Source organism: Bombus affinis, chromosome 4 (assembly GCF_024516045.1).
Source record: "Bombus affinis isolate iyBomAffi1 chromosome 4, iyBomAffi1.2, whole genome shotgun sequence".
In the NCBI taxonomy this organism is placed as follows: Eukaryota; Metazoa; Arthropoda; class Insecta; order Hymenoptera; family Apidae; genus Bombus; species Bombus affinis.
The window spans coordinates 11,442,041-11,457,777 of record NC_066347.1 but is presented as its reverse complement, the minus strand read 5'-3'; the positions used below and the strand labels follow the sequence as shown (position 1 = coordinate 11,457,777).

At 35.5% G+C, this 15,737-nt stretch overlaps 3 protein-coding genes across 5 annotated transcripts; all 3 read right to left on the bottom strand.

Moving 5' to 3' along the window:
- Nucleotides 1–2,389: 2,389 nt before the first annotated feature.
- Nucleotides 2,390–5,024, bottom strand: LOC126915148 (dynein axonemal heavy chain 1-like). The gene is made up of 2 exons (XM_050719587.1): nt 4,631–5,024; nt 2,390–4,086 (listed from the first exon to the last, which is right to left on the bottom strand). The coding sequence occupies exons 1-2, from the start codon at nt 4,796–4,798 to the stop codon at nt 3,727–3,729; spliced, it is 528 nt and encodes a 175-aa protein (XP_050575544.1). The 5' UTR covers nt 4,799–5,024; the 3' UTR covers nt 2,390–3,726.
- Nucleotides 5,025–5,049: 25 nt separating this feature from the next.
- On the bottom strand, nt 5,050–7,412 carry LOC126915161 (dynein axonemal heavy chain 1). Its single transcript, XM_050719612.1, has 2 exons — nt 6,036–7,412; nt 5,050–5,710 (listed from the first exon to the last, which is right to left on the bottom strand). The coding sequence occupies exons 1-2, from the start codon at nt 6,272–6,274 to the stop codon at nt 5,374–5,376; spliced, it is 576 nt and encodes a 191-aa protein (XP_050575569.1). The 5' UTR covers nt 6,275–7,412; the 3' UTR covers nt 5,050–5,373.
- Nucleotides 7,413–9,002: 1,590 nt separating this feature from the next.
- Nucleotides 9,003–15,481, bottom strand: LOC126915066 (uncharacterized). 3 transcript variants are annotated; one of them, XM_050719417.1, is made up of 3 exons: nt 14,573–15,481; nt 13,122–14,275; nt 9,003–12,984 (listed from the first exon to the last, which is right to left on the bottom strand). In XM_050719417.1, exons 2-3 carry the CDS (start codon nt 14,010–14,012, stop codon nt 11,038–11,040), a joined length of 2,838 nt encoding a protein of 945 aa, XP_050575374.1. In that variant the 5' UTR covers nt 14,013–14,275; nt 14,573–15,481; the 3' UTR covers nt 9,003–11,037. The 3 variants fall into 3 exon arrangements, with proteins under 3 accessions (XP_050575374.1, XP_050575372.1, XP_050575373.1); XM_050719415.1 differs by having other exon boundaries at nt 14,696–15,481; XM_050719416.1 differs by having other exon boundaries at nt 14,700–15,481.
- Nucleotides 15,482–15,737: the final 256 nt, after the last annotated feature.

Here is a 15,737-nt window from a genome sequence, read left to right as displayed (position 1 = left end):
CTCTTGCAGTAGAACCTCGTCCTGCAGTTGGATTTTGTAGAACTTTTCCTGCTCTTCCATCAGCCGTTCGTTCGTTTCTCGCACCTGCTTGAATTTTCAGCCAATCGTTTAATTAGAATTCGGACACCGTCTCCGATCCAATTACTCGTTTATGGTTGGCGGAAAAAAATGTTCGTTTGAAAAATATTTCCGATCAACGTTCCACTTACGAATCTTTTCGTTCTCTCTGTCACTCCATAGAAACTTATAACAAGTAAATAGCGAACCTAATCGTTTTCTACGCTAACGCGCTAATCCGTAAACCGGTCGATACGAAGATTTTCATCACCTCGTTCTCAATTTGAAGAGGGCAACCGATCACTTCCCACTTGGCGTGGAAATCTTCGTCGGATACGTTCCATAGAAATCCGTCGAGAATATCAAAATCCAACTTCAATACGTCCATCCTCTCATCGAGATTCTGCACTCGAAGCGGAATAGTTTCCATCCAATCGCGTATCTCGAATATATGCTCGATACTCTGCGGCGCTTCCCTCAATTTGTACCTTATCTGCGTGTATTCTTCCAAGATATCGTCGACTTCCGTTCGTAACTTCTCCGTCAACATAACGAGCAATTCCGTGGCACACTGGTGCCGTTTCCGCATCAGCAAATCCTTCAAAGGGCGAACGTTCGCTAGAAACGGACCGATGGCAATGGTATTGGGTAAAGTCGCTTGCAGATTCTGCTTCATCGTCATATGAAACGCAATTTCCTCCTTTATCTCCGCCGTGCTAAGCTCCTCCTGCTTGTACGCCCTTCGACATCGATATCAAATTTTATTTAGTCACCGGCCACGTTATTTCACGAGTATCGCGCGCCAACCGTTCTTTTCGATTCAATTTCGATAGAAACTTGTATTTCGTTATATCTATACGTTTCCATCTATTCGATATTTCGCTAAAAGATGCCTTTATGAAGATTAATGTTAATTATCGCGAAAGTAACAAAAGCATCATCGTCGAACATGACTCGACGAAAGGGTATCTAACGACAATTTCTATTAAGATTACGCGTGAAATCAAGAAACGATCGCAAGCGTTGTTTCAAGTTTCAAGTTTCAAGTTTCAAGTAGGATGGAATTCACGAAATTTCGATCAAGCTCGTCCTAATGAAATTCCGATTAAATATTCGAATGGCCAAATTGCGCGTGATTTTAAAACAAACCGTCAAACCATTCGAAACGATATACTGGAACGTAATGTTGGTGTAAACGTTAGAAGAACGTACCACTATCCATTCTACGCATTTTAACTGGAACAACATTATCGGAATTCTAATCAGATTCCGATCCGGATTCTGAACAGGATTTTAAAAACGAAATTTTTCTATCGTTCGAAAGCGCGTTCGTAATTCAATTCGGTAACCGTATAAACGCTCTGAGAACATTTTCACGTCATATTTGAACTTGATTACATTGAATGAAATTGAAAAACTTTGATCACTCACTCGATGTACTTGGGGATGTCGAGATTGAAGAACGACTGATATCGGCTGTATTCCTTCGCGTACGCTCTTAACGGTATCGTCGATCTTTCGTAAGCTATGGTCAATCGGTCGCGAACTTTGCATACCTGGTCTTCGAGTAAACCAACGGAACTTAGAAAAAGGTCGGCTGGGAACTTCAACTTTGGAAGTAGAAAGGGATGTAGTTGCCTGATTTGATGGCAAGCGGCGAGCGCGTTGTCGTATAAAGCGACGATGCTTTCCTTCCAACGATCCACGTTAACGCGTTAAACAAAGAAAAACCTCGATAAGTAAAAATCATTAACTCGACGCGTAGAAAATGTCATTTTTCCAAACTGACGGAATAGCGTACCGACCGAGACCGATCGATCGTCTTAATAACAAGTACCGTCGTATTTATTATTATCATAGAACTCGATAAATTCCAAACAGTATGAAGGAAAGTATGATGATTCTCGTTCGGGAAAAACGACGCTTCCCATGCATCGATCGAGTACCTTGATTCCTTTCAAACGCTATAAAAACGCTTTCCATTTAATTTTACAGAATTGTTTAGACAACTTCCATTTTTTCACGCCTTAATAAACTTGTCTAATTACCGATTGAAATTTGACGATTAAAACAATTTCAATAATTTACCGTCTTCAAATTCGATCGAATTTCATATTTCTAACGATAGATGTACATATGACAAGAACAGGTTATATTATTTGATACGCTAAATAATACACTAAAACGCGATCCACTATATATACCGTACCATACTATATACAACAGTTATATACTACACTATACCAGATACAGGTGACAAACTTTCAAGTTTTAGGCAACTTTCAAGTTTGCTTCTCCCACATAGAGAGAAATATAACGAATGAAGTCGGTTTGCTTTGACATAGATATATCTATGTATAGTCTATAGTAATCCATTAATAGTAATAGTACAGTAATAGTATACCATTTGAGTCACGACACAGAGGACAGAACAAATATATAGATATTCGTTTTTGTTTTAATTTCTTCTAATTTTATCGGATGAAAAACAATGTCGTTCGAGCGATAGAACGGAAATGCACCTACTACAAATTTGTCTGGATTTGTCGTGTAATATGCTTTCTGTTGGTCCATTTGAAGATCAATCAAGAAGATGGGATTGGCAGCAGGCTTAAATCGGGTATCGACGAGATCGTCTCCCCAAGCGAATGACTCCTCTACGTCCAAGACACACAACGCTGGTCTTTCCAAGATCTCTCCGTATAATTTTATCGAATTTTCCACCAGAACACGCAACGCATACTAGTTACAGTCCGGTATTAGCTTATAAAACTTACGATAATATCTCTATACAAAATGAATACGGTACGATGGATAGAAATCTGGTGTGAAAACACTTTTATACAACTTTCTCATCGAAGTATTCCTCTATGCGTGTGTACAAAGACACAGCGGCGTAACAACATCGTGTTAAGTGAACAAATATTTTTACTTTGTATTTTTACTTTCATCCCTATTAGTAAATCCCCTTTGTTTCGAATAAACTGCTACGTGCACAGCTACATTTGCACTAGTAGCCAATATCCGTAGCTTATTCTCTCTCTCGTACGTGTACATATTTTACGTATTATATCGAATGATCGTATAAATATTTGGCATAAAAGAGGCAAGTGTTATTCGCTTTTGATAGAGTAGCCTACAGTTTGGATATTTACGATTTGAGAAAATTATGATAGAAGCATGTTTATGATTGCTCGTTACGTTTTGATATGTACATCTGTTGTTAGAGCGCAATAATCGATTTGTTAAACTTCTCGGAATATAGTCGCAATTTATCGTGCAAATGCCGTCGAAAATATGATAATACTTATCTTCGTCGTGCATATAGTGCATTTACTATGCCTATGTGTTAAATAACGTGTCAAACTAGATTAAACACAGCCGTCAAACTTATCGTTATATTATGTACATATAGACAGAGTAAATCACCAAAGACCTAAGGCGATCGCTATTCGTTATTTCTTATTAATGCGCTTAATCAATATCTTTTTTTGTCACGGATAGTAGACTCGAAAGACCCTTCAAAATGATGATTATCGATCAATATAAACCTACAAGCTCGTTTTTATCCAGAATTTTATCCAGTGATAAAAAACAATAAAACAATGAAAAAAAATCAAAATAATAGAAAAATTTCATCGATCCTATCCTCTCGACCGATTACATCTGTTAAATACGTACCTGCATACAAAGAGTGGTGAGATTCATGAAACGTTTCAATTTCATCACATCGTACACCCCGTGATTCTTCTGTTCGAGATCAAACCAACCCTTTCCAAGATCCCTCAAGCACATCCTAACCGATTGCGTAATTTTCTCCAACCACGGCTCTTTCAAATACTTAATAACCGTAAGGATGGCCTGGCTTTGCAGATCCTCGAACTCTAACAGTCTTATTTGTTTGCCATAAGAAGTAGCGAATAAATTCATAGAGGATACGTACATGCATTCCGCCATGACGCACGCCATAGCTTGGTATACCTCTTCGTGAACGTACAGCGTTATCCAGTGCGTACGTTGCCTCGTTTTCTAAATCGAAATTCATTATTTTTATTATCGAGACTCGAAATTGCAAACTCGATAAACGTATATTTTCTCTAGCGATCTTTACGATCCAGAAAATTTTTAATTATAATTCGACGAGGATAGAAGATCGGCACCGGCAAACAAACATCGATCAATAAATTGCATCTTTCAATTACTATTTTTGATCGATGTCGCAAAGATTACAGAGACGATCGTACCGAGATAATAATACTGGTGATACATCCAGCGTGATATTATTATAATTGGCAATCGCCAATTAAGCTTACAACAAGCGTTTATTTATTAGAATAAAATGGTAAAGAGAGTTGGTTACTCAATTCGTTTGTCGCTGTAAGCAAACACAAAATTGACAAATCAAGACATTTCTATAGAAACGTCTTATGCAAATCTTTTCCTTTCTTTTTTCTCTATTTTTTTCTTTTCTTTTTTTTTATTAATACGTGGAACGTGTTTAAAACGAAGGTCGGTAAAATAAAGTTCTCGCAGAAACATTATTATCGATGTAATACATACAAAGTGATATTACCAGAAAATTCGTCATGCCTGTATCGATCTTGCCCTTTTTTGGCACCCTTGTGGCCTCGATATCCGGCATCCACGTGACGAATTTAAACATTTCCGGATTTCGCTGTATCATCTGCCTCCACGTAAGATCGCACATGGTCCGCTGGTAATCCAGACAAATTTCTTCCATCAGCTAAAAAACGAAGCGATTACCGTCAAATACGGTAGCTACATAATGGAAATATTCTAGAAAACGAAATGTACGCAGCCTATTTGCAAAGTACGTGGAAGAAGAAAATTGATTTGTTCGATATCAGGAATATCAAATCCGTCAAAATTTCGGATTACAGATCTCTTGTACTATCACTGCAAACGTACGTGTGCCTTTTTCACGAAAGCTAATATTGACCGTATATACTAAATGTATAAATATTAATTTTAAACCTTGTTACTTTTGATTTTTTTTTTTTTTTTTTTTTATTACGTTGTATATACTACTCCTTGTATATTTTGCGCAAGTATACTGAAATCTAAATGAAATCTTTTACGTACCAACATTACATATTTGTGCTTATATCTAGAATTATTCGTAGCCAAACGAACGATCGTTTCTTTTTCTTCTTCGTTCAACGTTTTCATGCCTTCCATTAACATACAATCCAAATAAAAATGATACCTACGTAAGCATATTTAATAGCGTTAAAAGTATTCACGGCTCGTATATAGCTGAAAATGTAAAATTTTTAGTAAAAAATGTAAAACTTCTCAGCACTTTATAGAAGCTTCGGCAATTCGTCTATGTTTGATGGCCGCCGCCACTCTCTTCGCATAGATCCTTGGATCTTCGGCGAACAGACGAATGTAAACTCTCGGTATCTTAAACTCGCGCTTTCTGCCGTCAAGCGTGAGCACAGTCCACAATTTTCTCTCGCGATCGTAGTGAGTAACAGCAGCGTTGGTCCAAGCGAACAGCTTGTTCAACTGATCGTCCTCGATGGAAAACATTTCGTCCTCGGATCGGAATCTTGGCACAAAAACGGTAGCCGGTAGCGGATAACGCGTTCCATCGATCATCCCAAGATTTATCCAATCTTCTACCGTCCTGCAATTGTATTTTTCTCCTTCTTTTAATATCTTTCGCCTACGCAAATCTTTCTTTCATTTTAACATATCGATATTTTTTATTTAATTTTTAACATTTTCCACTCGATATCGCGATATTACCCTTACCACCGTATGTATTTTCATAGTAGCCCGAACCTAACCTAAAACATAGTAGCCTGTGTCCACTCCCTACTTATGTCTTATAAATAAAACGTAAAAGTGTAAAACAACTGCCTTTAAATATCTCATCGATCTATGATCTATTTAAAATTGTAATTTTAACTTGTGCATGTTAAAAGCATTAAACTTTTTTAATAGCGCACCTACAGTCGTATTCTTCGTCGTCGAAAATTTCCAAAGGAAGAAAATGCGCCGTACTGAACAAACCGTATGTCTCTTCGTAAGTTAGTAGCGGCAATGTGGCGGACGGGGGTAACATTTGCTTCGGTGAAACACCAATTTCCTTCAAAACATCCTGGATTTTCAAATTCCTGTACAATCTGCGTCTCCTCTCCATCTCGACGTTTCGTGGAATTCGCTTGGGCCGCACATTTTGCTGCATTTGTACTTTCGGGACAAACGTCTCCGCCGGAAACGTCTATTTCACAAATGTTTGTTTGCTTGTTTATCTTTTAACCAACTAGAGTCCATGATAATAGTAATGTAAATAACGATAAGCGAAATCAACGAGGATCAATGCTCTAGAATCTAGAAATTGCTTTCTATCGTTGTTACAGCTTTCATTTCTGGGAAATACGGAATAAGTAGATAGCTTCGCATTGTAACTTTTACGATTATTTACGTTTCTTAACAGAGACGTTATCCGTTCCGCGTAATTTTCTCCTTCGAAGAAAATCAAGATTCGTTTCTTCAAACTTCGAAGAATTTTGTTATCGGTATAGTGTCGAACGAATACTTTTTCGCGTTATCTCGATAGCACGTCGATAATTCATTATCGAGCACTCTGCGATCCCCCCAATTAGTTTACGTTGCTTACGATTGATCGATCTTCCGGAAAGCTCATCCATCTTTTAGCTTCGCCCAGGATATTATACGTTTCTTGATCCTGTAATTGTCCGACTGGAGCACTGTGATGCTCGGTGGAAACTTGCCAGGCGAGTTTCGTTCTTCTTGGCGCAGTCGCCAAAACCACCACTTCCGGCTTCACAGCATGTTCCACGGTTCCTGTACGCACCGCCCGATTATTTTCACTGAATTTTTCAAATATTTTCATCGATTAATCACCTACCCGTCACGATCTCCGAGTAATAACCCCTTCTTTTAATATTCTGTTCGTTCATAGTTTTACTTTTGTTATTGTCCATTTTACATTTAAGAAACAAATTTTAACGTTACAACTTATGTAAACATCGACTTTTCAGATATTAGAACGGTAAATCGTGTATTGCTCGGTTGGCATTAAAAGTCATCACGATTGAGATACGATTTCAGCGTGAACTTGTCCATTACGTCGCTCATCGATGTTTTCTTTAACTATTGACTTCAAGAATGTATAGACGTATGAATATAGATTCAGTAAATCTTCTCCGACGTTATTTCATTTGTGCATATCGTTTGTTAACAATTAATAAAAATCGGAATTACTATACTCGTTAAACTTTGATTATAACTCGTCAAATGTATCTTTGCGAATAAAATCATTGACTAAACATACAGGATAAAGCTGACATTATGCGAAATAGATATTCGGTGTCCACTCGCGTTTTGAAACACCGATCTCGTGAAAAATCAGAGTGTTTCCTACGCGCTCTGCCATTTATAACCGTACGACGATCGTAATCGTCGTACATAGTCCGTTTGATCGAACAAAGCTTTACCGTTTCATACTCGTTCTTTAATCGCTTTCGTACTCGATTAAGTAAACTTTTGGTCATTCAACTTCTCGAACTCGTTTATCTGAACACGAACTACTCTAAATATTACATGAACAAAAAATCATAAGCAGCAAGGACGTAAGTAGTCGTCGCACCACTGGTTCAAATAGACGAAACCCTACCGGATAATCCGTAATTATTACAAATTGAAATCTTATATATACGTCAGTTCTTTCTCCCCTTTGGAATGGGTGGTCATTCTAATTGATCGGTATAACGTTTTTCTCATAAACTGGCATTTAATTTTCAAAGTGGCGCTAACACGCTTCTAAATCAAAAAATACAAAAATTATAAAAATGATTATTGCGATAAATCGTCGAAGGCGTCGACTTACGATACAAATCTTTAAATCGTTAAGTATGATTCTCTTATAACGAGAAGATCGCTTCTCATCGCATCGGCAAAAATCATCACCTTCGGCTAACCTATGTCACCTATGTCACATACGTATAATGTACAAGGAACATCCGATTGGCACTCACGCGCGAGCTTGACTCTTATCGTTAGTTAAGTTAGTTGGTGCGTTTCATTGTCAGTACATAACTCATTTACGAATTACAGCGCGATTCTTTTCGTTATCAGAGATTATCCAACGATTCCTCCTTATCCGTCGATCCTTCCTTCGTTATCGATTCGTATTCGACGCATTGATCGCGAAATCGAGCGAACCCCTGATCTTCGAGATATTCGGTAAACACTGCCGATACCACTACAGCGAATTCTGCCTATAATTCTACCTACGTCCGTTGCAGCAGCGTACGCGTTAGCATTGAATTGAGATCGAGATCGAGAAACGGGCTCTCGAGATTTCGTGCATTCTCAAGCGGTACGTCCGATTCACAACCTCTGTAACATTATGATTTTTAGAAAATGGTCAAAACAGATTTGCCATAATCATGCTATAAGTACGGGTTATCGTTTGATCGAGAAATCGTGAAAGAAATTATTTTCATCGTTTTAATGAAATGTTATTTGTCATCCAGAAAGGAAAATAAAGTATCTATCGACCAGACGCGTTAAATAATATAAAGTACAATAGAAAAATAATGCAACATCAAATACACAGTAAACATAAAGAATTTTATTTTAAATACTTTAATTTATTAACTATAGATGGTTAACTTTAACTTTGTTGAAATTTCTAACATAATTGTGTCGAATGAAAATATCAACAACGTTAATAAATAAGAAAATCGTGATAATAATACAATGGGAAAAATGACGAACGATGTTACAAGATAGATGTAAACTGTAAACGAAGGTGAAACTTTTAAAACTTTTCTTAAAGATTTCCCAGCAGACAGATTAAGATTTCAACTAGAAACAAATTAATCTTGCAACGGCAATTGCTGATCGATTTTGTGAGGTGAAGAAAGAAAGGAAAAATACTGATATTACTTACTATAGATTTTATTGTTATTACTCTTTGCTTTATTTATTTCGCATTCAATTTCAACGTGATATTCGAACAATTCATTTGAAATGCGAGATTATAAAAAATCTTGACCTAAGATATTACATCGAAGTCACCTTATGATCAAATAGCTCGACATTGAGATGCCAAGCGCAGATAAACATAACTTACGTATTTATATAAATTGCCATTAAAATTTAATGGAAAATAGGTATAACTTACGATTATCGTCGCAAAGATGTTCGAACAGTAAACAATTCAGTCGTTTATTATTTCTAATCCAAAAGTCAGTTACATTACTCGCGCGTATATAATATTCAAAAGTTCGAAATTATACGCTATATGCAGGCGGCGTTTATCGATATTTACTTCGAATCTCATAGAAATAGAATTCAAGGAATAAGCTACGAGTTCCATAAACTTTGTACGATAACGGTTGCTTTTTCGTTAAAACGGCTGATACCGATTGGAAGAAATCTTGTATCAAATTTGTGCATACGCAAATAAAATTCGTACTTAAGTAGGCTAAACGTCGTCCTTTACAGTTCCTTTATCATGTACAAATCACGTATATTAATTTATACTCGAAGATTTACTCGTCGAGTATAGTTAACGCTATCTTATATCTCGTTCTCACGTCGCGTGTACACGTTCGAAAAGGAAGACATTATAGGGGAGAATACAAGCGAGAAACTCGAACTTAATGCACAATGTTCATTTCTACGTTGTATCGCCATCATATATGTACTATACACAGTATCATAATGCACGCGCATATTGCCACAAAGATGAATATCTTTCAAGTTTACCCCTCGTTATTTTACTATTTATTATTATTATTTTATCGGTTTTATTTAATTTTCGTTACTATTACCTAGTAGTACCAGTTAATAAGATGTATTTAAAATTAGTAAGATTGTTAAAATGGGGAAGGAAGGAGAGCATGAACGAGGACAGAAAAAATAAGAATGACAAATTCAAAAGAAAGAGAAGGAACAGAGAAAAGGAAAGAAACATGTATATACTAGTGTTAATGTTAATTTCGAGATGTCGTTATAACAGCTGTCGTACTTAGCTTAATTAATAAATCGTCTTGCACCCTTGACACAAGCAAATATTATAACAATTACTGATATCGTGCATTGTCAATATCGAATGTTACGTTTTACAAGATACTATATTATACTTATCCGAAACGATGAATCGAACAAATGATTCGACGAAAATAAAAGACTAATGTTGCAGATATTAGAGAAACAACTAACAAGGATAGGAAGGAGATTCTACTTATTTCTATCCTGTATTACTTTACATATACATATATATCGTTATTAACAACATGTCCGAGAAATACATATGTGTAATAATGAAGGATATATTAGAACAGATAATCATATAAAAGCAAGTAAAATTTCGAAAACAAAAAGTCATGGAATCGATATAAATAATAATTCAATCTCCATTCGCATGATAATATTGAAACGTGTAACACGGCTGTGTAGTATTATCATAGGTCGACGCTTTCCTGATACGCACACTGTACGCGTTCGATTCCACGATACAACGCGAACGCTTCTCTAATAAATGTATCTCTAAAGATTTCGTTGACATAAATGTCGTACGAAAACTAGTCACTATATCGTTATCCTCGGTGTACATACATGCATAGAGCGTTAATCGTAAACTAATTACATATATCTATATAGATGATGTACGCGATACAGCTCGTACGATGTTACACGCTAGAAATTTTATAGAACGAAAGACAAAAATCATATTATAGATAATGATCGAATTAACCGAATAAAATTTTAAGATTTAGTTAAATGTACACTTTCTAGTTACAAAAATAATTCTGCAAGGTTCTCAAACGCTTCTTGTACAAAATGTTTATAAACTGGTTTCGACGTACACGTTATGTACCGATCGTAAGCATGAATCGTTACAGCTGCACTTACCAGTAGAGTACTTTTAATAACGTATCGTATAGAATCGTTTCATCGACTCGATTATTATTAATCATGCTTGGATCTATCTTCGATAAAACATGACTTTTCTTCATCGCCAAATATCGATCCATCGTCCGATAACTCGTTCGTATCGACTACCAATTCTTGTTTCCTTTTATTTCGATTCTTTTTATGTGATCGTTTGATAGAAGTTTCCTGTAACAGCTTCATATAAGCTTTCGTCTTTAAATAATTCGGTGGTGTCATGGTCGGTGATATATTTTCCGCGCTGGTGCTCGGACAATTCTGATTATCATCAGATTTGTCGTAAATCGCTTTATTTATCGCATCATCCGCGATAACGCAATCATTTGAAAATTCTAATGGATTATACATTTCATTCGCAACACTTTCTATCGATGTCTCGTGTTTCTCATCCATGGAATGGTTATTTTTCATTGCATTGAAACTTTTTCGTGAACTGTTTCCACGTTTATTCTTTTTGTGAGATTTCTTAATGGAATCCAGATTAGGATACAATTCAGTAGTTGACATATTTCTTGGAGTCAACCTGCCCGTTACATCGTTCGAATCGCAATTCGAATCGTATACCTCCTCTACATTTCCATTGTCAGCATTGTCATCCGACTTTGTTATTATATCGTCTTTTTCTGACTTTACGCAACTATTCGGAAAATTTAGTACAGGTGTTAAACACCGTGAAAAGCAAATGCTCGCCACAGTGTCGTCCGGGCGCTCATTTTTTTCAGATGTTAAATCGTAAAAATGCGTATATTCCTTAGCAACTGTAAATGCAAATAATGATCTTTTCCTTTTAAGAGGCGTAAAAATTTTAAATTCTTCTTTCGATCTATCCAATTCTTGTAATTCGAAATCATATGACACATTTTTCTCACGATCCGGCGATATATTTTGTGCCTTCTTCCTTTTGCTTGGAGATAATTTATCCAAAGAAGAACTTAAGCTGGCAGATGCCACCAATGACGTAGAATCCTCAATATTTCTAACAACATCTAAATCCGAACGAAAATCTTCAATGCTGTTTTTACATTCGGACATTTCATCGTTAAATGTTCGTTGTTCGTATTTGTTATTTGTTACTAAATCCATATCTTTATTGAAGTATTCTTGTCGTTTTAAAAATCCACATAATATTTTGTTATGCTTGTCCTTTTTATGGGACTTTTTGACAGAACTAAATTGCGACAATAAAAGTCTGCTAGAACTCACCTTGTCAGGAGTAGATGATCGCTCGTCTCTTGACACATCAGGATTATTCACCTCTATGGATATTTTATTTTCTTCTGTACTTTCATACTGTTCAATGTTTTCCGAACATTTTCCATTCTCTTGTTTTTCCGTAGCTTCGACGTTATCTTGTAAAACTTTTGGACTGAACAATCTCCTTTTATTATTGTCTTTAATCTTTTTATGAGACTTTTTTATGGAATCTTTACCGATTGTTTGTAAAATGTTGATGCGATTCTCAGGAGTAACGGACTTCTGCGATTCTGATACAGTTTCTTTCACTGGCTCCGGTGTTACCGATCTACCACCGTTAGCTAAATCGATATTTTCATTACACGAATTACTCGCATCAATATCGCTACGATTAGAAGTGTCAGCTCTCGAAAAACAGTCCACATTCTCCTCCAATTTTACTTTACCATCGAATTTATCTATTTTGGGTATAACGCTGGTATAATTCGACTTCCACTCGGACACGTTTTTAGATTCCTCGAAAATATGCTTCTGTTCTTCTGTGTAGTCAAAAAGTGAACCTGTATCTGACATATCGTCTTCGGAGTGGCTTAATACCAATTCATTAGAACTCCTATTAGCACATTGCTCTATATCCGATCTAGAATCTTGAAATATCGGATCAATCTGTTTACTATATCGACTAAATCTATCTTGAAGTATGCTCTCGTTTTTTACAAAACTATCTGTAAATTGCGTTGTATAGCCATCGCTGCGCCTTGACGATCTTTCCTGTGTATAATATTACAATGTACAAATTAACGATAACCTCGAGTTAATACATAAACAGTATAACTATTTATTTTTAATTCTTAAGAGACAAAAGCTATTAACTAAGAGAAAGATATACTCGAGTTCCCTTTCCTTACCTTCTTGTGACTTCTTTTGATAGCGCTCATACTTTCTGGAATTATACAAATTAGATTTTTAGGTGTGCACGATCTACTGTCGTCTTTATCATGAAATTCATGAAGAAGGTTCCTCGAAGTATTCATGGTAATATTGTTTGTATATTTTGTTCTGCCTTTGACACGTTTTAGTGACTGCGAATTGGGTGTCGCAGCGACATAAACAATGTTGTCGATGGTTTCCTTCAATCGGCTACGTAATAATGGCGTAAAAGTTGCTGAATGACATGACGATTTTCTAGTGTACTTCGCATTAGGTGTAGAGTAATGCAGCATTTCATGTTCCTTTGTACTTTGTTGCAATGGTGTCTCATTTTGGTTCTCGTCGATCGAATCAGAAGATGAAAATAATAAACTACTATTTGCCGAGTCGCTAGGATTGTCATTGAGACTCAAATATTTATTAGGAACAGACAGAGGAGAATTAAAGTTCAGGCTCAAAGATTTTCGTATACCTTTCTTCACGTGCCTAAAACTTTTTGGACTAGGAGTTAAATTAAAATTTAATGACTTTTTGATTTTTGTTTTTCCATAATAGGAAGGACTACTATTGAAATTTAAAGCTCTCATTATCTTAGCAGATCTAGATAAATGTTTGTCTTCCTCGAAAGAGCTGTTTTCCGAATTGGAGTTACAGACACTCGCATCAAAATTCAAGGATCGACTCAGCCTGTACTTAGCAAGACGTTTGCTTTTATGTGGAACCGATCTACTACATGTTATATATCTATGTTTAAATGAGAAATCTTTCTTTTCTAGAGGGCTCCATGCTATAAAGCATTTCTGATCCATCTCGTAATTCTCTTTAGTCTTATCAATATTCATTTTTGCCCTATTTTGCCGTACAATCATCAAACGTAATTACATTCGATATGTTTTAAACATAAAGATTAGCATGTAAATATATAGAGAGAAAAGTTCTTTCATTCACAATCCCATATGGTTATAAATTTCTATTTCTACATACGTGTAGACAAATAGTAATAACTACTAGGAAATATCAATATTAAATCGATATTTAAATTATTTCACGGCACGTTTTTACCATTTGATTATGAATGATTTGTCCAAGCACGATTTTCTCTCAAAATACAGATAATCTCCATTCTATGACACTGCAACAAAACAAAAAGTTAGATATTTAAGATGCAACATAAATTTTGAAATGCTATATATTATTAACATTTTAAAAGCAATATTGTTCTATTCGTACGATATTTTGCATAGTAATTCTTTTGAATTCCAGTTAATTTCTAAAGTTTAAGCTCAAAATTAATTGAAATTAGATCCTTATATATTTCTCCGTCATCTTAGAATATGGTATATGCATATGTAACTTGTGTTCCGATCGACGCACATACATACATACATACGTAATAATACAATACAATACAATACAATACAATACGTACGTGCAAATAACCCTCAGAATATAATTTTCAATTATAATATATACAATGCATCAATACAAATGCATCATGTATTAATTACATGTATCATAATTACAAAACGAGTACCAACTTTACAGAAATTACCTACAGAGTTTTAAGTTACGTGTTTGGGGTCAAAGTAATATAAACTGGCCGTCTTCGCACAGAAAGATCACAAATTATCGAAAATCGATTCTTCCTTTACCACATCTTTCTCTTCTTTGTGTATTGAACTATGTATACGCGAAAATCCAAAATTCTATTTATTCGATTACAAATATGCATATAAAAGATATCAAGTATAACTATCAAGCACTCCACTTTATACAAAATCCAGCATGGCTTCGCATGTCTTCTTCAAGCATTTCAATACGTCCCTTTAGAATCGGTACAGCATCATAGTATAGCGTACAGAATAGATGGCGCTGTATATTTCCCATTAATTGCTCTACTCTACTTCCTATTTATTTTACATTAGATACGTCACATTATATCAAGCAGTATCAGATATTAAAATTGTCTATACGAAAATATTTATTTAAAGAATTTATATGGTATTATGTGTAATTGCGAATGTGATACTAACAGAGAAAAAGAAAGGATACTTGGGTATGGTATCTTTACGATATAAAAGAACGTTTTCACCATATCAGATTTGGCGAATCGAAGAACGCGTACCATTGCAATTCGATCGTATCAGATATTAAAATTGTCTATACGAAAATATTTATTTAAAGAATTTATATGGTAATATGTGTAATTGCGAATGTGATACTAACAGAGAAAAAGAAAGGATACTTGGGTATGGTATCTTTACGATATGAAAGAACGTTTTCACCATATCAGATTTGGCGAATCGAAGAACGCGTACCACTGCAATTCGATCGTATCAGATATACATATGCATTAAATAAATTTACCAAAGTAAAGTGGGCATCATAAATTTTAATCTGTGCTCCATTACGACCTTCTACTCGATAATGACGTAACTAGCTGGCTGTAAAAAGTCAATTTGTTTATAGTTTGCCAGAGGATCGTGGTAGCGGGATGAGGTCCGATACTCGGCAGACCAACATATTTTGTTAATACCAATCGAACTCGATAATAGGGCATAATAGGACATTTTTTTGTACTCCGTGACGTAGAT

Excerpts from the sequence above, each read along its gene's own strand:
- LOC126915148 (XM_050719587.1), bottom strand. The coding sequence starts at position 4,798 with ATGGAAGAAATTTGTCTGGATTACCAGCGGACCATGTGCGATCTTACG. Across the intron at positions 4,087-4,630 it reads CAGGCATGACGAATTTTCTG|AAAACGAGGCAACGTACGCA; the intron begins GTAATATCACTT and ends ATTTCGATTTAG.
- LOC126915161 (XM_050719612.1), bottom strand. The coding sequence starts at position 6,274 with ATGCAGCAAAATGTGCGGCCCAAGCGAATTCCACGAAACGTCGAGATG. Across the intron at positions 5,711-6,035 it reads GACGAAGAATACGACTGTAG|GACGGTAGAAGATTGGATAA; the intron begins GTGCGCTATTAA and ends ATACAATTGCAG.
- LOC126915066 (XM_050719417.1), bottom strand. The coding sequence starts at position 14,012 with ATGATTGTACGGCAAAATAGGGCAAAAATGAATATTGATAAGACTAAA. Across the intron at positions 12,985-13,121 it reads TCAAAAGAAGTCACAAGAAG|GAAAGATCGTCAAGGCGCAG; the intron begins GTAAGGAAAGGG and ends TATTATACACAG.